This window comes from Rosa rugosa, chromosome 3, assembly GCF_958449725.1.
Source record: "Rosa rugosa chromosome 3, drRosRugo1.1, whole genome shotgun sequence".
Lineage (NCBI taxonomy): Eukaryota > Viridiplantae > Streptophyta > Magnoliopsida > Rosales > Rosaceae > Rosa > Rosa rugosa.
The window spans coordinates 48,541,868-48,563,946 of NC_084822.1; the positions used below are offsets into that span (position 1 = coordinate 48,541,868).

General features: G+C 38.1%; 3 protein-coding genes across 6 annotated transcripts; all 3 read right to left on the reverse strand.

The window, feature by feature from the left end:
- Positions 1-21: 21 nt before the first annotated feature.
- LOC133741305 (desmethyl-deoxy-podophyllotoxin synthase-like) lies at positions 22-1,998 on the reverse strand. The gene is made up of 2 exons (XM_062169239.1): positions 1,054-1,998; positions 22-864 (listed from the first exon to the last, which is right to left on the reverse strand). Exons 1-2 carry the CDS (start codon positions 1,990-1,992, stop codon positions 196-198), a joined length of 1,608 nt encoding a protein of 535 aa, XP_062025223.1. The 5' UTR covers positions 1,993-1,998; the 3' UTR covers positions 22-195.
- A 3,760-nt stretch (positions 1,999-5,758) lies between these two features.
- On the reverse strand, positions 5,759-7,516 carry LOC133741024 (agamous-like MADS-box protein AGL82). Of its 4 annotated transcripts, none has more exons than XM_062168959.1 (2): positions 7,366-7,516; positions 5,759-7,011 (listed from the first exon to the last, which is right to left on the reverse strand). In XM_062168959.1, the coding sequence occupies exon 2, from the start codon at positions 7,003-7,005 to the stop codon at positions 6,052-6,054; it is 954 nt and encodes a 317-aa protein (XP_062024943.1). In that variant the 5' UTR covers positions 7,006-7,011; positions 7,366-7,516; the 3' UTR covers positions 5,759-6,051. The 4 variants fall into 4 exon arrangements, with proteins under 4 accessions (XP_062024943.1, XP_062024940.1, XP_062024942.1 ...); XM_062168956.1 differs by lacking the exon at positions 7,366-7,516 and adding an exon at positions 7,098-7,289; XM_062168958.1 differs by lacking the exon at positions 7,366-7,516 and adding an exon at positions 7,130-7,284.
- A 7,266-nt stretch (positions 7,517-14,782) lies between these two features.
- On the reverse strand, positions 14,783-19,774 carry LOC133738866 (metal transporter Nramp7.2-like). The gene is made up of 13 exons (XM_062166537.1): positions 19,409-19,774; positions 19,190-19,268; positions 18,948-18,988; positions 18,354-18,432; positions 18,093-18,197; positions 17,814-17,923; positions 16,873-17,054; positions 16,680-16,749; positions 16,412-16,585; positions 16,220-16,324; positions 15,977-16,108; positions 15,765-15,860; positions 14,783-15,348 (listed from the first exon to the last, which is right to left on the reverse strand). Exons 1-13 carry the CDS (start codon positions 19,538-19,540, stop codon positions 15,022-15,024), a joined length of 1,632 nt encoding a protein of 543 aa, XP_062022521.1. The 5' UTR covers positions 19,541-19,774; the 3' UTR covers positions 14,783-15,021.
- Between the last annotated feature and the right edge of the window lie 2,305 nt (positions 19,775-22,079).

The window sequence follows — 22,079 nt, forward strand, 5'->3', positions numbered from 1 at the left end:
TTCTTGTCCCAGTTTATTGAAGGAAAAACTCATACAACTTGAAGGAAAAACTCAATAAAAACTCGTACAACTTAAAAGGAAAAACAAACACCATAACACCCTAATAATAGGCTCAAGTAGGCTATACCGCTATAGTTACCCACACAATATAACACACTGACCCATACCTCATGTGCCATATAGGCGTCTCCTATTCTAGGACTTGGTCATTGAATCAAGGAAATGAGGGGTGGCAATGACGTACAAATCATCCCTTTTCCTGCATGTTGCTCCCCAACTCTCAGTCATGTCTAGTTCATCTGGTTTTATCCCATCAGCCAGTTCCCAATCAAAGCGGTAGAGCAATTGGAAAAGAGTTAGCTCAATCACTGCATTGGCAAATGACATGCCCGGACATATTCTTCGACCGGCCCCAAAGGGTAAGAGCTCAAAGTTATTCCCTCTGAAGTCGATTTTGGCAGTCATAGAGTCATGGAGGAACCTCTCTGGCTTAAAGGAATCAGCATCATCCCCCCATTGTTCTGGATCTCTTGCCAGTGCCCATACATTGATGATTGCTTTCGTCTTCGCAGGTAATTCATATCCATCGATTTCGCATCTTTCCCTTGATTCTCTTGAAAGCAAGGGAGTAGGAGGGTGCAACCGCAGGGTTTCTTTCACAATTGATCTCAAGTAATCCAATTTGTGATGAACATTGTCAGACGTCGTATCTTCTATTGTTGATTTCTTTCGTTCACTTGTAAGGAGTACTGATTGTCGCACCTCAGATTGGGCCTTCTTCATTACTCTTGGGTTTCTCAGCAACTCCGACATCGCCCATTCGAGGGTTGTAGCTGATGTCTCACTCCCCGCCACGAAGATTTCCTGTATGATATATATCCGAGTATAAGGAACTTGTTCATAGATCTTAATCAACTATTTAGAATAGAGAGATCTCAATAGTATATATTTTTGGATCCGTATTTTTTTCATGCATTTAAGATCGTTTTAGCTAGCTAGGTTATTAATGTAGTAGCAATGCATATCAACCTAACATTATCCACGATTACATACCATAACGACATCTTTGATTTGACCAGTTGTCAACTTGAAATCAAGCTTATTACTTGACTCCTGGAGTTTTAGAAGTACGTCGACTAGATCTTCCTCCTCTTCATCATCATGATCAGCTCCTGCTGGTTTATCATCCTTCAATGATCTTTTCCTCTTATGATCATCGATGATACTGTCAAGTGCTACTCCAATCTTGTCTCGCATCTTTCTCATCGCGGGTATGGTTCCAGTAACGAAACAAAGAAACCGAAGTGAAGGAAACAAATCAGGTATGTCAAACCCTCCACCGAGTTTCAGTGCTTCATCGAGCACTGCTAGGAACTCCTTTTGATATTTGCACTTGTTTCCAAATGCTGCCCTCGATATTATGCCGTTTGTCAAGAGCAAGCTCTCCTCGCTGAAATTTATGGCTGATGATGAGGAAATGGATTCAACAAAGTTCTTTACCTCTTCTTCTCTTATGGACCGAAATGCCTGCACATGCTTAACGCTTAATAATTCGGAAACACAAATCTTGCGCACCTCTCTCCAGAAATCTCCATAAGGAGCAAAGGCAATGCTTCCTCGGCCGAAGTTGATGGTTTCGACTTGCAAAACCAGAGGCCTCTGAGCAAAAGTGATCTCATGCGTCTTCAACACCTCTAGGGCTGCTTTGCGGGATGAAATTATAATAGCCTCCGACTGACCTAGTTTCAGGTGCATAATGGGTCCATATTTCTTGGCTAGGTCTCTCAATGGGTAGTGTGGCAGTGGATGACCAGCCAACTGAATCAAATTTCCTAGAATAGGCAGCTTCCATGGCCCTGGGGGTGACTTGAGGACTTGGCTTTTGCCTAATTTGGAACTCTTCCAAAAGTGAAGCGCTAGGATTAAGAGGAGGAGATAAGCTGAAAGAGGAAGGTCTTTGATGGGTAGTGTTTGGAGCATTAAGGACCACATTTTGGATACACGAAATAAATTAGCTCTGAATTTGATGAATGGTTCATAGCAGCTAGCTAGAAGTTTATATAGGAATTTGAATATATATATATATATATATATATATATATATATATATATATATATATATATATATATATATATATTGGGGTCGCAACTTAGTTAATGACTTCATTAATTGTTTCCCGATGAAGATGATTTGCCAGGATAATGATGATCCGTGGTGGCTTATAAGATCAACTGGCCCATTCTTTAATCAGCATTATATAATCATCAGCAGAAGCAATTAAGGTAGTTGCATATTAACTTTATTGTTGATGCATGTTATCATTTCAGTGCGTACAGCTCTAGCTAGATTCCTCTGCAACAGAAAGACAATTGTTTGGCCTGTTTGTCTTGACCCTTGATGCAATTGAAGTCGCTGTAAGCAGGATAACAAGAACAAGAAATCAGTGTCGTAGTGCTGTGTGTAATATATTAAACTATTAAGGAAAAGCGAATACATGCATGTTTATTTATAATACCTAATCAACTGGCATACCAAAAAGATGTAAGTGGTCTGGTGGTTGGGCTCTTCATTTGCACTCGTGGTGGGGTGGGTTTGAGCAAACTATTGCGTTTATTTAAGATTTTTGGTATATGCGATTGGATATAAAGATATATATTATTTTGTTTGGACTTTGTCATTATTGTGCAAGTGATACGGTGGTTGGGGATTTCATTTGCCAATCTGGTGGGGTGGGTTCGGGTCTCCCCAACACCAAAATATGGTGCTTATTTTGGATTTTTCCATATCCGGTTGGCTATCAAATATATATTATTGTGTTGGCAGTATGTCAATATCGTCCAAGTGGTATGGTGGTTGGGGCTTTGATTTGCATATCTTTAGGGGTGGGTTCGAGTCTCCCCAACCGTAAAAGTGAGAGTTTATTTTTGATTTTTCCATATCTGGTTGGCCAGGGTTATTTTCGATATTTGACTTCCATGTGGGTCCCACTTTTGCTGAGTGTTTTTGATGAAATTGAAAGTTGAGGGACTGAATCGATGTTTGACCGATACCACATGGTACTAAATAGTATTCAGCCCTATATTAAACTATTAAGGAAAAACGAATACATGCATGTTTATTTATAATACCTAAATGAATTGTCTTGGTTAAGCTTAAACTTATTGGTAAATTAAAACTGTTAGATCTTTGTATGTTGATATAATATAATATAATATAATGAGCCCAGCAGACCAACTTGCATTTGAGTCATTCTGTATTGTGTGTGTATATACAGATAATGCGCCAACGTGTGTGTGTGTGTATAGAGGCCCGATCTACAGCGGACATCTACACTTTCGCTAAAGTGCGGACGTCGACGCTTCTGCTGCGTTTCAAGCGACGACGGCAGTTCGGGGCTTGCTGGACAGAGGCCGGAGGCATCCCAAACCGTTCTGGGCAGCGATCGAGGTCGTAGGAGATCGAGGTTGCAGGTTCTGGGCAGCAACCTAGTCGCCGGCTACTCCACCCGACTGCAGACTGGTCCGTCCAACCCCTGGCCTTCGTTCGGCAAGCGGCGTCGCGCCGTCACAGCCTGAGCAGAGCTGCAGCGTCGACGTCCGCACTTTCGCTAAAGTGCGGACGTCCTCTCTCCATCGGCTCCGTATATATATATATATATATATATATATATATATATATATATATATATATATATATATATATATATATATACAGTCCGGCTACGGTGCGGACGGTACAGATTTCTCATTTTCCCCCACTTTCCGATCATATTTTCACATCTTAACCGTTCAGTTTTTAGGTCCTAATATATAGATCACCTCTGCAAAATTTCAGCCAATTTGGTGATCGTTAAGACATCAAAAACTGCAAATTACAATAATGTACACGAACGGTTCCGGTTCGACAAATTCGGTTCGTTCGTGTAAATTGCAGTTTTGGATGCCTTAACGATCACCAAATTGGTTGAAATTTTGCAGAGATGATCTATACATTAGGACCTAAAAAAAAAACGGTTAAGATCAAAATATGTGATCGGAAAATGGGTGAAAACTGGAAATCCGTATCGAAATTTCGGTACGGACGTCCGCACCTGAGAAAAATCATATATATATATATATAGGCAAAATAGCCAAATTACCCCCTGACTTTTCCCATGGCTGCCGATTTACCCCTTGACATTTCAATTTTGATTATCTGCACCCTCACTTTTCTAATTATTGCCAATTTACACCCTATAGTTATTTTTTGGACTTTCCATCCAATTTTTCGTTAACTTGGTTAGCACGTGAGGGGCTTTTTCATCTTTTCAACTATCATAAAAAAAAAATAAACAAACCAACACATCGTTAAAGAAATTAAAAAAAAAAATACAAAACTGTTCTTCGTTAAAAAAAGGGGAAAAAAAAATTGCCCTTTGTTGCTTCTTCCTTGTCCATCTCTTCTTCTTCTTCACTCCCTTTATTTCAAGGTTGGTTGTTAGCTTGCAACTGATTGCTTAATTAATATTTGCTAGTCACATCAAATGATTGGATTATCATATCACTGAAGGAGAAACCATCTTTGATCATTTAGGTTTCTGGTTTTCTTTTTCTTTGAAGGTCAGACTGGATTAATATTTCAAACATTCATATGAGAATTTGATCTTTCATGTTTCCAGTTGGAGGGGTTTGTATTGTGTATAAGATTGAGGAGCCATCGAACAAACTAAAATATTTATATGTATGGAATATGAAAATTAAAATTACAGCAAGCATGTGAAGGTCATCTTGATTGATCCAAGTTGGGATTGTGTTATATTGATCTCGATAAAAGGAACATAGAGGAAGAGGTCATGCTGAGAAGAAGATAATTGAGAGATAGACAGAGAAGAAGAGGAGAGGATGAGGGAAAACAAAAACAGTTGTGGGAGACGAATAGCAGTATTTTTTTTTATTTTTTAACAAAGTAATTTTGTATTTTTTTTTCTTGATTTATTAATATATGAGGGTAATATTGGAACATTAGAGGGAAAAAATTTATAGTTGGCGGGGGTGTACTAAGATTTTTGTTCGGTACAAATAGCAACACTTTTTTTTTTTGGGTGACAATTGCAGAGACGAAAAGATCCCTCACGTGCTAACTAAGTTAACGGAGAAATTGGATGGAAAGTCTAAAATTTGACTGTAGGGAGTAAATTGACAACATTTAGAAAAGTGAGGGTGTAAATAATTAAAATTGAAATGTCAGGGGGTAAATTGACAGTCATGAGAAAAGTTAGGGGGTAATTTGGCTATTTTACCATATATATATATATGGCCCTTCCACTAAGGGATCCCGTTTTTTGGGAGAGTCTAAGTCACCACGGATGGGACGGTCTAAGTCACTGTGTTAAATCTAGTATTCTAATTAAATTTTCAAAAATATCTTCTTCTTTTTTTTCTTTAAAAAAAAAAAACAATTAAATCAAGGCCATATCAGTTGATTAAGCAATTATGGGAGGGTCTGACCCCCTCTGGCCTGTGACGAAACCCTAGTTATGTATGAAACAACCGTAGCTTATGTGGTATATTTTCTCAATACGCAGTAACGTTCTGTGGGTGGAGTTTCATCTCCATTTTTAATTCTTCTCTGCATGTTGGCGTAACCTGTTATTCGATCTTCATTTTTTCAGGTAAGTAGGTAATAAGTGATCGATGAGGCTGAGAGATACACAACCCGTTTGAGAAAACTAGAGAAATCAGTTGAGTTTAACCAACGCAGTTTGTAAAGTTCCTCGCATCAAAGAAGCTAGATAATCACAATTACATATACAAGATCCCAAAGACTTTTTTAACTCTTCAAGTATGAAGAAGCTATTAAATTACCTAGACCCATGTAATGAACCAATTAAATTATTCAAGAGATCGAGATACATAATATGCCTAACTACTGTATCCCAAAAACTAAACCGAGTAACTTCATATTAAAGTCTTGATAGTTCATAGTTGCAGTAAACTGAAGTAAAAATCTTGAATTCTAGCACATCAGAACTTGATCAATCAAACTTAAAAGTAAATTAATAAAACATTTCATCAAACCATCTTGTTATGGATCAGATCATCATCTTCACGATCTTTTACTTGAGAAGTTCCCAGTTGTGATGAAATAGTCGAAATATTCATCGGGTATTGCGTGTACGACATAGGCTTCTGTATTAGTTGGGCATAGTGGCTCACTGAGGAACTTGGAACGCTATTGAACATCATCATATTCGGATTGTTCTCGGCAGGAGACTGGATCATCTGACTTGCTCCACTTGGATCATAGTAAGTGCTCGGATATCCCATCAACGGATTAGTCATCATCGAATTCAAATCTGAATCATATTGAAGCGTTTGAGAATAGCTAGTAGGCTGATCAATTGAGAAGGGCATTTGCATATCCATCATACTCACATAGCTAGGCTTTTGGTCCTCATACTCACCAAGGTAATGCGCATAATCTTGCATGTGATTAGAGAGCTTTTGCCTAGTTACATCAGCAACATGGTTTCCACCTAGCAGCAATTTTGGTGGTGCCCTCACATTATTTAGTGTTCTCTTCCCGGATTCAATCTTTTGATCCAACACATGTACAAGCTCTTCCAGTTGATGTTCTGAAAAATCATTGATGCGGTCGTCCCATGTAGGGTACTTGGCCTCATACATATCACTCCTCAGTTTGGAGATTTTAGCATCCATCTTGACCTTTTGCTCATGCAACCAATCGGACAAGTTGTAGGTTTTGGTGGCTGGTTTGTTATTGAGCTTAAATTTGTCAATAATGCGATTAACCTCATCTGGGTTTTGTGGCCAGGTGTGGAGTTCAGTAGGTCGCCGATCAGACTGTTTTGGGCCGTAGATTATCAAGCACATATCTACACCGCAAAGGGTTGAAAACTCATAAGCTTTCTTGAGAATGCCCTTCTTTCTCTTTTGGAACGTAATTCTGCGAGATCTCTCATCGGCAATGAGTTGCATGTTCAGTTTTCCACCACCACGGCCCATGATATTCTGATCCAAGAAAGAGAAAGAACCTATAAAGAGAAAGAACAAATGAAAACCTCAAAACTTCGACTATAAACAATAATTTAACAAACCCTTGAAAAAGCTCCGATCGTATAACACAAACCCTAGAAGGACCAGAAACAAAGCATTCGAAACCCTAAAACCGCGTAGTGTTCTACAGTTGAAAATCTCAATAAAAACCCCAAACATTAATTTCAAGACAACTCAAATAAATGAGAACTACAGAAATGAGAATATATACTGAAATGAAAGCAGATTCAGAAATCGCTGCTCGATCTTTCTATATATCTTATCGAACAATTGCCATAATAGACGAAGAAAAGAAAGAGAGAATAATACCAAAGTAGTCTTTAGGTCAGACGACAAGATAAACGTCTGTGTATAGAATTCCACTCTTCTCTTTTTGGCCTTTTTCTTATGGTATTCTTTTTTTCTTTGGGCTGGTTATTTCTTTTCTTTTCTTTTTTATTTATCTCTGGCCAGTAGGATAGGTTTTTGAATGATGATCGAATACCTTACAAACTCAATCTAAAAGAACTAAATTTTTGGTGTTCCCAACAATTAAGGGTCTGTCATTATAAGAAAATCACATAAACATTGCAAGAAATCAACCTAATTTCTCTTAAATTGGATATTCAATCACTTATGAGGATCAAGGAAACTTTAATTTTCTTTAAGGAGGAGTGATGAAGGCCATACTGAAGGCAACTAAATACATAAATTGGATAGTAATTTGTGGAGTTGATTGACGCCCACATGATCCATTTATGGGCATATATTCCAATTAGGAAAAGAAAAGATTATTATCTCAACAAATTTGCAACTGTGAACATATTCGAAACTGGGACATAAATGTTATAGTTTTGTTTTTTTATTTGAAAGAAAGATTTCGAAAAACTGGTAAAAGTTTTAAAACAACACTTATGAGTAATTTTGAGAATTTTTTTTTTTTTTAAAAAAAACCCACTTTGAGGTCTTCAAATTGATTTCTAACCATGTTTTAATAAAATAGTTGAAAAGTAGATACAATGTCATAACTACCCTAATCAAATTTCTTTCTAACCCTAGTTATCCAACCTAATCTCTCAGTGACAAAATAAATTTTTTTTTTTCTTTTCTTTCTCTAGCGTGGTTGCCTGCTTTTCCCAACCTATCGAGGTGAATGCTAAAACATTATTGTCAAAATTCGTTTTTGGGTCAACGATTATTTATTGTTTGGGATCTTTAATAATTCTGTCCAATGGAGATGCTTATCTGATGTGAGAATTTGATACCAACCTAACAAAAGCAATAAAGAAAAATCATGTTGCCTTGTTGGCCTTGTTAATTACCTCAATGTTCAATCATGTTTCGAAGAATAAGCAATCTCATCTTAAGAAGAATGAGTGAATGATTGTATTTTTTTTTTTTTTGATAAAACGAACTTTCATTGAAATTAGCGATGAATATCGCTTAAGATGGCATCCCGTATAAACTCGGGAGCATACAAGAACCAAGTATGAGACAGCTCAGAGTGAAGAGCCGTCTGAGCAAGAATATGAGCTACATTATTCGCTCGACGATTAACATGAGCTAGAGAAAAGAAAGGATAATTATGAAACAGCCCACGAACCTCCTCCACAATATGGCCAACAACTGAAGCATCTTCATCCTCAGCATGAATAACTTGCACGAGTTGGAGGCAATCTGTCTCAAATTGAACCTTCTCATGGTGCAAAGATATCGCAAACTGAACTGCAGCTTGCAGAGCAAAGAGCTCAACCTGGAAATTGTATTTTATGTTTGTGTTGAATCTTTTTAATCAAAGCGAAGTCGTCTTCCAAATTTTTTTTTCTTTTAATTAAGATACATTTTTTTTTTTAAAGCTCACCCCATCGCACTCTTGATGGGACTTGAATACGTGACCTCCTAAATGAAAAGTTACTATCTCTACCACCCACCAAACATACACATCCTTACGATACATTTGAAAATCAATGTGCATCTTCAAGGACTACCTTAATAAACTTAGGAAGAGATCTTACTTTTGTTTGGAAACATAATCTACCACACACAGAAACACACACACATGTATATATAATATATCTTTTGGCCTAGCCAGATGTATGTGCTTCGGTCAATGGAAGATGCAAAATAATGAACACACACACACACACACACACACACACACACATATATATATATATATATATATATATATATATATATACACACATACAAATCCTATCCAGAGCGATGTTAGGGTTTAGGGTCACTTTTCGGTCACATATCCACATCTCAACCGTTCAGTTTTTAGGTACTAATGTATAGATCATCTGTACAAAATTTCAGCCAAATTGATGGTCGTTAAGGCATTGAAAACTGCCTTAAAGCTAGTACGATTCAGGTTGGACAAATTCAGTTCGTCCATTGGTTTAAGCGAGTTAGAGACCTTAAAGACCATCAATTTGGCTGAAATTTTGCAAAGATGATCTATACATTAGTACCTAAAAACAGAACGGTTGAGATGTAGATATACGACCGAAAAGTGATCCTAAACCCTAACCTCGCTCTGGATAAGATCTGTATATATATATATATATAAGTACAGTGGCCAATATATTGATTGATCAAATATTACCATTGCATCAATCCAAATATAGAGGTTATATACGGTAGCGATTTCGGTGCAGTTAATGACAGGCTAAAAATTCAGATAAATTATAACATGGTCCTGGACCATAATACACACACCACGTGATATTATTGGCCCATATGACTTGAAGTTATTTCTGATTGGTATCTTTATTTAATTTTTTTTTTCACCCTCTGCATGGTCCCCACCAAATTTGAGTGATATTATTGGTTGGGACCACCACGTGGTATTTGGTACTCCAAGACTATAGAATAATTCCTCAAAAATTCAAAAAATAAGTGAAAGGGAGAAATTTGACAGTTAGAGCGATTGGAGTTTAGGGTAATTAAGACTTTATATCTTTATATATGATTATTTTTCATCTTTTTTAAAAAACATGGTCAAAAATCAATTTAAAAGCCCAAAATAGGTCATTTTTAAATAGGGTATTGCAAAGATTTTGATGAAGTAAACATTAATAGTTTTGTGAATTGAATAACGAATTAACGATGAGAATGCAACAAAAAGACAAAAAAAAAGTAATAAATTCAAATTTGGGCGGAGAATATGAAGATTATTGTTATCCAATGAGGAATTAAGTAGTTTTTGTATTTAATTAATTGGTTATCTATTTATTTTTCTTACAAATTAGGATTTTAGAAAATCAGTGTACTTATTAGCCATTTTGTACTTGGGTAATATAGTCTTTCTAAGTTAAATAGTTAAGAAAAGATATTCTCTCTAAGCTTTTCTCCCAAAACCCTAGGCGCCTCCATCAGTAGCATATAACCTGTTCGGCGGCACGCCCTTATGGCGTCGTCGTCGGACGGGCCGGCATGGACCGAGTGGTCGGTAGTAGAGGTGGCAAACGGGCCGGCCCGGCCCGACCCGGCCCATTTTAAGCGGGCCTAGTCGTGCTTCGTGCCGTGCTTGGGCCGGCCCATTTATTATCGTGCCGGGCTCGTGCCGGCCCATTTACTTAAACATTAAGCCCGGCCCGGCCCATGGCCCGAGCCCATATCGTGCCGGGTCAATAACGGGACGTGCTCGTGCCTACCCACTATAAAGTACGTTTTTAAAATCTTAATTTGAACAAATAAAAATTAATTTTATTTAACTATTTAGAAAATTAAAATAAATTAAGTTCTACAACGTTTTTCTTAATCTTAGCTTTTTAAGATTAGATTTCTAATAATTTTTTATATTCCACTATAATAAAGAAAGAAAAGAAAAACTCAAAATATATTGTTTTTAATATATTATTGTGAGATTAATCTTTATTAATATAATGAAGATTTAGTATCTATTATTTTTTCCTTCATTCTATAGTTGTATTATTATGAGATTAGTCTTTATTAATAAACATATATTTAATATTTAGAAAAAATACTTATGTCAAAACAAGGATATAATGTTTTGTTTCATTATTTTGACAATATAAAAGAAAGCATTGGTGGAATTGTCATGAGATTTTAAATAAAAAGGTCTCATATTCAAATCTCATCATTGTAGTTTTTTAATATTTTTAAAAACAAAATGAAATTTTGTGTTTGTAACGGGCCGGCCCACAATATGTCGTGCTCGGGCCGGGCCGGGCCAATGGGCCAATATTCTTAGGCCTAGCCCGACCCGTTATTCTAACGTGCTCGGGTCGTGCCGGGCCACTAACGGGCTTGGGCCGTGCCGGGCCCGTGCCGTGCTCGTGCTTAGTGGCCCGTTTGCCACCTCTAGTCGGTAGTAGTTGGTTGTCCGGTCAGTGTGAAGGCGGCTTTGTGGCTTTGCTGTATGGTTCGCGCGGATGTCCGATTGGTGGTGGGTTCGACGGCAATTGAGCGGGGCTAGTCTCGATCTACCCAAAGGCGGGGCGCCGACGGCGGGAGGTGTGTTTGCCTGGGGGTTATGTGTGGGTGGAGGTCAGGACGGGATTTGACTGGCTAGGATATGATCGGACTCCGATCCGACTTGGGCTGTTTGGAGCTGTCCAATGGTGGAGGATGGTTGGAAGAGGCGGTGACGCTTGCTGGCGTGTTGGGGAGGATGGAGGGATGGGGAGACGACCGGTGTTTCCTCGGAGCGGCGGGTGTGCCGCCGATGGGGGGACTCTGTGTGCGAGCTGGCGGCATGGTGACACAGGTGGTCTTCGTGCTGGACTAGGGCAGGAAGCTTTTTGGGCCTGGGCTGGAGCTCAGGTCCCAAATTGTTCTTATGTTATTTTTTCTCTTATGTATTACTATTTTTTATGGTTAATTAGCTATGGCTCTCGACCGGCAATAAATTCCTATCTCTTGTGGGTAGGGCGAAGTGGACGTGGTCCCAGTATGCACACTCAGTGTACCTTGTCTGGCCTAGTGAGGCTGCGAGTCATTTACTGGATCAAATGGACGCAACCTCCTAGTGGCAGGATGAAATTAAGTGTCGCCGGATTTGTTTCCGTGCGGCAACATAGTGGGAAAGCTGTGTTATTTGTAATGATGCTTCTTCATGATAGAGTTATCTTTCTGGTATGTCACCGCTATGTGAAAGCAAATAGAGTAGCCATTCGTGCACTCTTTGCTAATTGGTGCTTGCTAGAATACATAAATGTTGAGGAGAGTCTTGGAATTATTTCAGGACGTTCTCTTTATGCTTATTGTAATAAGGGGTTTAGGCTCTACGTCCCCCCTTGTATTATGCAATTTCATTAATCAAGGCTTGAGGGCAGCTGCACCAGTCCATTTCAAAAAAAAAAAAAAAAAAAAAAAAAAAAATATATATATATATATATAGTCTTTCTATAATTCAAATGTTTGTAGGGTGAACTAAGAAAATAATAGGGTGGCAATAGCCACACCCTTTTAAAAAGGGTCATTGACCAAAAGCCCTAAAATGAGCCAAAGTTATCTCACTTACCCCAGCAACAGATTTTTATTCCCACTAACCTAATTTAAATTGAAATGACTATTCTGCCCACTTCCTAATTAAATAACTACAGCTACTGGTACTCTCTATCTCTCTCCTCTCTATCTCTCTCTATGAAACCAAAAACGCTTTGTCTCTGTCTCTCTCTCTCTCATCCTCCCAAGCAGATCTGAGAAAACTCTCTCTCTCGGAGTCCGACTGTGTTGCGGTGGCGTCGAACCCAAACCGGGTCGAGTTCCTGGCCGGTCTTCTGTTCCACAATTTGATGGAGGTTCGAGTCAACTCGGCAGCGTTTATCGAGAACCTCCTGGCCAAGTCACGGACAGCGGAGCTCCGAGCGCAATCCACCAAGGCGTGATCGAAATTCTCCGAAACCCAATTGCTCACCCGCGAGCTCTGAAAATCGGAATCAAAGCCTTGTTCACCTTGTGCCTGGTAAAGCAGACACGCGACAAAGCCGGGGCTCTCTTGGACGACGCCGGAGCTCCGATACCATTTGCTCTCCTCGGGGTCAAGACTGGCCAGCTCCGCCGATCCTCCTCTAATAACAACGCCTACTACGCAGTGGTCTCTCCGGCGACGCCGTCAGTTCGTCCTTGGGGTTAAGACTGGTGTGAAGGGATGGTGTATCCGACTCGATCCACCATGCAACTTTCCGATTAATTTGATGAATTCGATTGTATTTTGAATTAGAAGTTTGCAAAATAAAGTAACAGATAGATGGATCAAATGGAACTTGGTCTATGAGGCGTCCATCTCTTCACGTCTCACAGTCCAGGTCTGCAACCGGCGAAGGTAGAAGACTTGGGTGCCCAGAGCATTTTCTGGGTGTCCAAATCAAATTTTCTTGTTTTTTTTGCAGTAAATTGGTTCAGAAGCCCAAAATCAAAGAAAAATGAAAAAAAAAAAAAGGTTCTATTGGGGCAATAGAGACCTGTTAAAGATCTATTGGGGGACAATAGACATCTATTTGGGGGCAATAGACGTTTTGAATTGATGTAATCTCCTTGTTATTTTTTCTGTAATCAAAGTTTTATTTGTCCAAATTTAGGGAGATTAGTTCCCATTCTGGTGACTGAAAGTCCTATTGGGGGGTAAAACATGGCTGATAGACGTCTATTGGGGGCAATAGACGTCTATTAGGAGGCAATAGAGGTCTATTAGGAGGCAATAGAGGTCTATTGCCCCTATATTGGGGGGCAATAGATGTCTATTGGGGGCAATAAACCTTTCCAGTGAGGTTTTCAGAAAAGTCTGGTGGGCGGCGGCCGGTGACCGGTGGCCGGAATCAGGCAAAAATTGGCCGGATTCCGGAAACCGGGCTCCGGCAAAGTCCCCTATGGTTTCTCTTTCTTCCATTTTCTCTCTCTCTCTCTCTAAGTAACAAAGGTGAGGGTAAAATGGTATTAAAAAAAAAAAATATTAATGGGGTATTAGGGAATACCTCCTTAGAGTGTTTTGGGTAAAAGAGAATTAAAAAAACTTAATGGGTAATGGGGTAAGTGGGAACAAAATCTCTAGAAATGGGGTAAATGAACAAAAACCCTTTTAAAAATTTCTCAAGATGCAGCAGTCAAGTGGTAAACCCCGGCCCATTGACCAAACAAATTACTGAAATCGAATTCCCGCCTTCCAAGACGATTGAGCAGTCTTCTTCTTCTTCTTCTGTTTTGTGTTTGTCCATAAATGACTACTAACTCACTGGTAAGCTAGCTATGCCTTGCTAGATTTACTCTGCATGCCCGCCACCTCACACACGCCCAGGCGCCCCTCAACCTCTGTCTCATATATAGGTGTCCGCCCCAGTCCTATCTCCCACAACATGCATGCTGATCGACGACCCCTCAACGTCCCTCTTCTTCTTGGAAACGAACTAGGATACTCTAGCTGAACTATTTGGAACTGAACTGTTTAGGATAACTCCCACAACCGGGGACGTCATGCTGAAAGTTCCGATCGTCTTCATATGCTCATTTCCCCTTTATACACATGATCCACAATTACGTACACATACATATATAATTAAAAACCTCATGTCTCTAAACGCTGATTTATTCTTTTTATCCGCCCGATAAAATAAAAAAAAGCGTTAAGGGAATATGTCAAAACTGACTCATGCTAGGAGCCTAGGATGGTACAAATTAATCAAGTCAGTGAAAAATAAATAATATAAAAAAAAAAACTGAATTTTATTTATATATACCATCTTCGCAATCTAACTGTGAAAAGTGGGACAATATGGAATTTGTTTATGATTATTTCTTAATATAATTATTGTTCTCCAATACTCAAATACATGTGAACAAAATAAAGCTACATTCACTATTAACAAATGAGAAGAGCTCTGCTACTTGTTTAAGAGCATTTTGACTTGTTTCTAATTAACACAATATAATTGGCAACAAAACCCTGATATAAAAGGGTTTAGATCTCAACTCTAATTGAAGATGCAGGAGTGCAGCTAGCTGATCTTGGATAACCCTCTATTCTGGTAGAGGAACGTCAGCCAAATCCTCTCTGAAAGGTACAGGAGGTCCATGCGTGTTGGTGATCCCACTTTCCATTTGGTTCAGGGCCGCTGGGTCGTTCTTTGTTGGCTCAATGAATGTTCCAACACTGTCCTTTCTGACAGTTAAGTAAACGACTGCAAGGATGTAAACTGCCATTAAGGGAAACACCAAGATCCCAATAAACACAGTTGCAACTTTGGGGAGACTGCTGTGGATTATCCAGCCCACAAAGCCTGTGCTGAGGTAATAGATGTTGATTCCAATGATTCCCATCCCTAGAATCCATGATACCACAATGATCTGCATTCAAAGAATGCCAACATGAATACATGATGACATCGTCACTTGTTATACATATATTGTTGCCCACAAGCTTATCTTGATTTAAGTTAAAAATCTGTAAGCTTCACATTACACACACACACACACACACAAACACACACACACACACACATATATATATATATATATATATATATATATATATATATATATATATATATACAGACACACACACACACACACATATACACACACACACACACACACACACACACACACACACACACACACACACACACATGATCGAAGTGACAAGATTAACGTTCCCACCAACTTGAGCTTATGAAATGAAACTAATAGTTATTTACAGTGCATACTCGAGCTCAGCTAGCTCAATGAATCTCATAAATTAAATAAAGAAAATAACTACTCACGTAGATCGAATTCTTGTGAGGTCCCATCTTAGTAGCGCTACTGCTAAACTTGAGGAGTGGGATCAAAGCAAATGGAAGTTCAAAAGATAGTATCATCTGCAAATTTCAGTAAATGTTAGCTCCTTATTTTTCTGAAATATAATTATATATGCATGTAAAACTGAAAAGGAAATTAATTGTCTATATATATGTAATTAATTACTATAACGAACCGATGCAATGATAATGAGTCTCCCTGCTCCTGAAGGCCCACCGATGATGGAAACAACAAGACTAGGTGTAATGGCAATGCACCTAGTCATCAGGTTTCTAAGCCATTTTCTCATCTTAATGTCCAAGAAACCCTGCAATCCACCATTAATTTTACATCATGAGAAAAACAGAATTAAGTCATTCACCTAATATTCTAATAAACATGTAGGTACGCAGTAAATTAAAGTAAACAAATATATAACCTGCATGATAAATTGTCCTGCGTAAGTGCCTGTAATGGTTGAGCTTTGTCCTGAGGCTAATAATGCAATAGCATAGATAACTTTGCTTGACTTTCCCAACACATTCTGTGAGTTTGAAAAACAGATTAGCAATTTGATCTGTATAACGACATGTTATGTATATTGAATCATTGATATATGAAAGAGTTGCACCTGGAGAAGAAAAGAAGCAGAATTGAGTGTCAGATCGCTACATGTTTTAGCATCCTTGTCAGAGAGGTTATCTCCGTGGCAAACGGTTCCCGACACAGAGACAATGGCAACATTGATTAGAAATGCTATGAATAATGCAAATCCACTTTCTATCAAGAAATATCGACATGCAACCTGCAGTTCAAACATCATTAAGTTAGTAATCTAATACAGTTTAGTATGTGCAATTGATGATTAAGGAAAGCTCATCGGTATTTATGGGGCTTACATTGATGCCACGGACAGAGTTTGGGACTTTCCTTGAAAGCACAAGAGCAGAGTGGAGAAAAAGATTGTGGCTGGAGAAATTAAACAAATATAAAGGGTTGTTATGATTGAAAATTAACTTGATGGCTTAACATGCCTAATATTTGACTAACTAAAAAGATCATTACTAGATATAATAAGAGAAATGTGCTTACGGCATGACAAGGGCACCCAAGAGGGCGATGGCGTCACCGGTGGCTCCTTGGCCGCTGAGCTTGGGGACAAACATTCCTTCGATCACACCGGATGCAGGAGGCTTCACATAACCCATTTCACCAAAGAAACAGGCTGCCATTACAAACACTAGTACTGCTATCAGCATTTCCAGCTTCCTAACCTGCCCAATATTAATTCAACGACAAACATTATATATATTTTTATGCATGCTGAGATATCTTAACCATAAACTATAATTAGGGTATACGTACTGATTAATAATAAAAGATGATATTGAACTCATTATTGATATCTGATAACAAGCTCAAAGAACGAACGGCTCAAAACAATAAGGTCAAAGTTGTATCTAATTCACTTGAAATTAACTAGGAAAAGAAAAAAAATAATGTTTTTATAGAATTATATTTGACCTAACTGTCCCTGGCTAGTTGCTACTATAGAATATACTAGCCTTCTTCATACATGCTCTGTATGTGTAATAATTTTTCTTTAAGAAAAAAAAATGAAATAAAACAGTTATTGCAGAGAGAAAATAGTGGGAGAAAAAGTAGGGGTTGTGGGATCATTTCTTTTTAATTTTCTAATAAAAAATTATTTTATAATTATCCAATTTACCTTTGTGATTTAATTTATTCTTAAAGTTTTTTAATATTTCAAGGTTAAATCTGTCAAAATTTTCAGTTTTGGCTAACAAAGCCTATTCTCTTAATAATAGTATAGATTATAAGATTCATTTTGTCCAAAAGTAATATTTTCTTGATGTACTAGGACTAAAGTAGGAATATGCTCTCTTCTTTGTGAGGATAAGACCAAATTAGGTATAAGTACAGCATGATAATGAAAAATACAATTTTTTAATTGAAGTTTAATTTGATCATGCAGCTAATTCTAGCTAGCTAATTAATAATGAATTAATTACCCCATATCTCTGCAGGCCAAGAAGAAGGAGAGTACTGAAACCAGTCAATAGTACTCCACTCCAAACTGGAATGTTGAACAGTATATTTAGACCAAACGCTGTTCCAATCACTGCATGTATGCCAAAATTAAGAATTAACCATGGAACAGATTAAGCCAATTACAATTGTACTTTATGTATATGCACTATATTGACCCAAAGTTTGTACGTTTCTTTTTTTCCATTATATATTTCACATAAAGTTGAATTGAATATATATATGTATCATGTATGGCTTACCTTCGGGTATATCAGCAGCTATGACAGAAACCTCTGCAAGCAACCAGAGACAGTATTTGACAAATGGTGGGTACTCCGCCTTACATAATTCTGACAAATGTTTGCCTGAAAATTTAAGAAAAACGAACGAGTATGATCAGTAAAAGTGAGAAATTTAACAATAGAAATTATATTTTAATATTCAGTTTAATATTAACATAAAACCTAACAGATCGATTGGACCTATTTGCTTAAGCTCTATAACATTGCTTTTGCCGTTACCTGTGCTCACGCCAAGGTTTGCTGACAGAGATTGGATTATGAGAGCGAAGATCAATCCAATGAGTATAACCCAAAGTAGCTGATCATCAAAACATATAGCACAATATATAATATTAGACCACTGCTTTAACAATTTAGACATTGAGTAAAAACAAGTTAAAAGATCCTTTTAGCCTCTTAGGACTCAGTTTCCTTTAAAATATTGTGAAATCTTTGTTAGGACCGAACCGCACAATGTTAGGTATAGAAGAGGCTGGTCATAAATTCAAGGTTTAAATTTTATATTTTTCCTCTAAACCCTTGTAAAAAAGAAAAAAAGAAAAAAACAGACACCTCATGCCAAACAATAATTTGTCAGACATATCAATTGGTATAGCCCATAAATGATGTATCTAAGATACTTTGTTAGATAACTCAGAAAATTGATATATATTATCATTTTATGCATTCAAGTTAGGACTAATTAATGTTACGTTGTCCTTAAAATAAGATCCGATGTAATTTTGTAAAGCTGAAAAACACAGCCCTATATAGATTTTTCCAGTTCCAGCTGCATATTAATTTACTTCTGTTTATATATGGATCTTATTTTACCTCGTATTGGTGATTTGCTCCAGCTTGCAGATCAGTTTCCACTGTAAGATCGATTGTGCCATATAAGTAAATTTTTTTTGTCAATAAACATAAAAAGCAAAACATATATACTCGATCATATATGTAAGATCGATATTCCATATAAGTAAGTTTTTTGTCAATAAACATAAAAAGCAAAACATATATACTCGATCATATATGTACAAAAGAAGTACTGAAATGAGAAGCAGAGGGAGACTTACAGTTGCCGGGGTCAAGGTAAGCCAAGGAGACGAGAAACCCAGGTCCTACATGTGCCAGAAACTTCCTCCATCCAGGCTTCTAATCATAGATATATAACAAGAAACAACCTCAGAAATCAGATAGCTTGTTGTTACTCATACACAAGAATCAATGACTTAATACGATTCAAAAGAGCGCAAGAAAAATGATGTACAAGATGTATATATGAAGATGGAGACCTGATTTTCAGGATCATCATGATGGTCATCAAATTGTTTGATATCGGAGGGTGGTGGTGTCTCAACCTCTGCTGAATAGATGCGGTTGCTTCCACGCTCACCAACACCTATTCTCTGTTGCTGGCTTTCCATCTCTCTTTTTCTGATATGTCTGTAGCTCTGTGAAGCAAGCAAAAGCTAGAGAGAGCTAGTAGTAGAGCGAGTAGTGATGCTTGAATGGAGTGAGGAGATAGAGGGGTCGTGCATGAATTTATAATGCGTGGGAACGATGTAGTCATCAAGCGGTGAATCTACAACAATTCCGGAATTCCCTGCCTTCTAAGCCAATTGAGCAGTCCGGCCCCTTCTTCATCTTTGTCCATGTGGCCTTCTATTCTGTCTTTATCCATGTGGCATAAACGACGGCTCACTAGCTATATTCTTATTGGATTTTTGTTTTACATTTTCATATAATTAAGATTCTAATTTATAATTTTTGTTCCAATTATGCTTACATTTTCATATAATTTTCATGTAATTTTAGCTAGAGGTAATTCGCTCTATTTAATAACTAATCGTCCTGTGAAATTGGCTAACTTCAAACACGGCTCTAATATTAAGTATGCCTTTCTCCCTCACGAATTGAACAGCTGGTATGTTGGTATCTACTGTTTTCCAGATCAAATGACGAAAAAATTATACTTTTTAAATTTCATATCATGCTCGTGGGTTGTTGTTCAAAAATGCTCATCGGTAATTATGATTGGCAAGTAATCGCAAGCTTCAAACATAAATACTCGCGTCTAATTTCATTTTCTATCTAGGTCACCATCATATAAAGAAAATCATCTTGTTAAGATACAAGACCTCTAATGAACAAACTAATTAACAAAAAAAGTACACAAACTACTATGTGTTGAAATCGTCTCGGGCAATTAATTTATTTTACCCGTTATTACTAGAAATTACCCAATTTAGGCCAAGTCACTTTTGACGCCAATCTTTCGTCACTAAATCATATGGGAAGCGAAGTCAGTCCGTCACCAAATTCAACCCCTACCTATGCTGCGTCCTAGTCCAATATCTGTATTTGCATATGTGCTATAACCACTCGTCTAATACGAAGTTACTTAGATAGTGACTCCCCTTTCAAAAAAAAAAAAAAAATAGTGACTCCACTTTTGTCATGTCTCTTTGAGATGGCAATTTCAATCAATATAAATACAATTCATATAAGGGAAAATTTTACAAACAGTACACCAAGTAAATGCCACTAATAATTCTTGTACATAATGTTCCAAACTGATCATTTTGGTACACGGACTCTCGAGCCCGACCCACTATGTAGACACGACGTCAATGACGCCGTTAACTCTAATACCATTATTCATTTATCAAAGGGTAATTTAGTACTCTCACACTCTAGCTCATTTTTTTGGTTTAAAAAAAAAAAAAAATTCTCCTGATCTCCTCTGACTCTCTCCTTCTCTCCCTCTCGGTCCCCCCACCCCCACCCCCACACACCCAAACCCAGAAACCTCGACCCCGGCGACCACCGCATCCCCTCCACCTTCCAAATCCATACCCACGAAACTTAACCCCACCGGCCTTCTGAAATTCTGACTCACCGAATAATTAAGAAGAGCCCTCTTCTCCTACCTCTGTGTTGATTGCTTGCTTGGACTGATTAGACTGAAATAGAAAGAAGCTTCGGGAAATGCCAACAACAGAGACGAAGAGCTGGCTCTGTGGCAAAGACAAGGAGAAAAGTGAAACTTTCTGCTCCTTCCGAGCAAGAACGGCTGCGACGAGCTCGATGCTGCTTCTCCGCTTGGTACGATGGTGTTGATTTTGATGATGGTTTTGTGCAGAGTATGATAAGGTGATTTACAAGATTAATGGGTCGGTGGCGCCGGAGCGAAGGAGCAGAGTGGATAAGTTTTTGATCTCAGAGAATGAGAAATCGGAGTACGATCGGTGAGTGAGTTCATGTTAAAGATGAGTTCGTAAATAGATTATGTTTAATTCTTCCACCCATAAAACATTGGGTTTTCATCTTTCATCGCTCATCTTCCAAGGATCTTAGCCCTGGTATCCTGCAATTCTGCAAATATCAAAACCCATCACTCTCACGGTCGAGAGCACCGATAGCATGAGATCCACTGTTCAATGACGACACTCCACAATTCCATAATTACAAACATTTTCTTCTTCCTCTCCAATTGTTCAATTGAGATAATGCAGCTTGATTAAAAAGAGAGAATTATAACGAAAAGAGAAAGAAGAGAGGTATGAAATCTGATCAATTGGATTGGGTGTTGATTTGGGTTTTGCATTGATTGACCAAAGGTCTAATCTGGTTAGTTGTAATCCCATCAGATTGTCAATTTCGGTGTTGGGGTTTTGAAAGGACTTGGGGTTGAACAGTGATGTCCTTTGAGGGAGCCCAGTATGGAAAGTGAGTCCCAGAATTGATTTTCATTGTTCCTAATTGAGTTGTTGTTGCTGTTGTTGTAGTTGTTGATTCAGCAGAGGTGAAAAGCTGTGGATTGATTACGTTGGAATTGCAGAGGTGATCGGGATTGGGAGGGAGGAAGAGAGATGGGTGCCCATAGTGAGAGAGAGAGAGAGAGAGAGAGAGAGAGAGAGAGAGAGAGAGAGAGAGAGAGAGAGAGAGAGTCGGGTGCTCAGA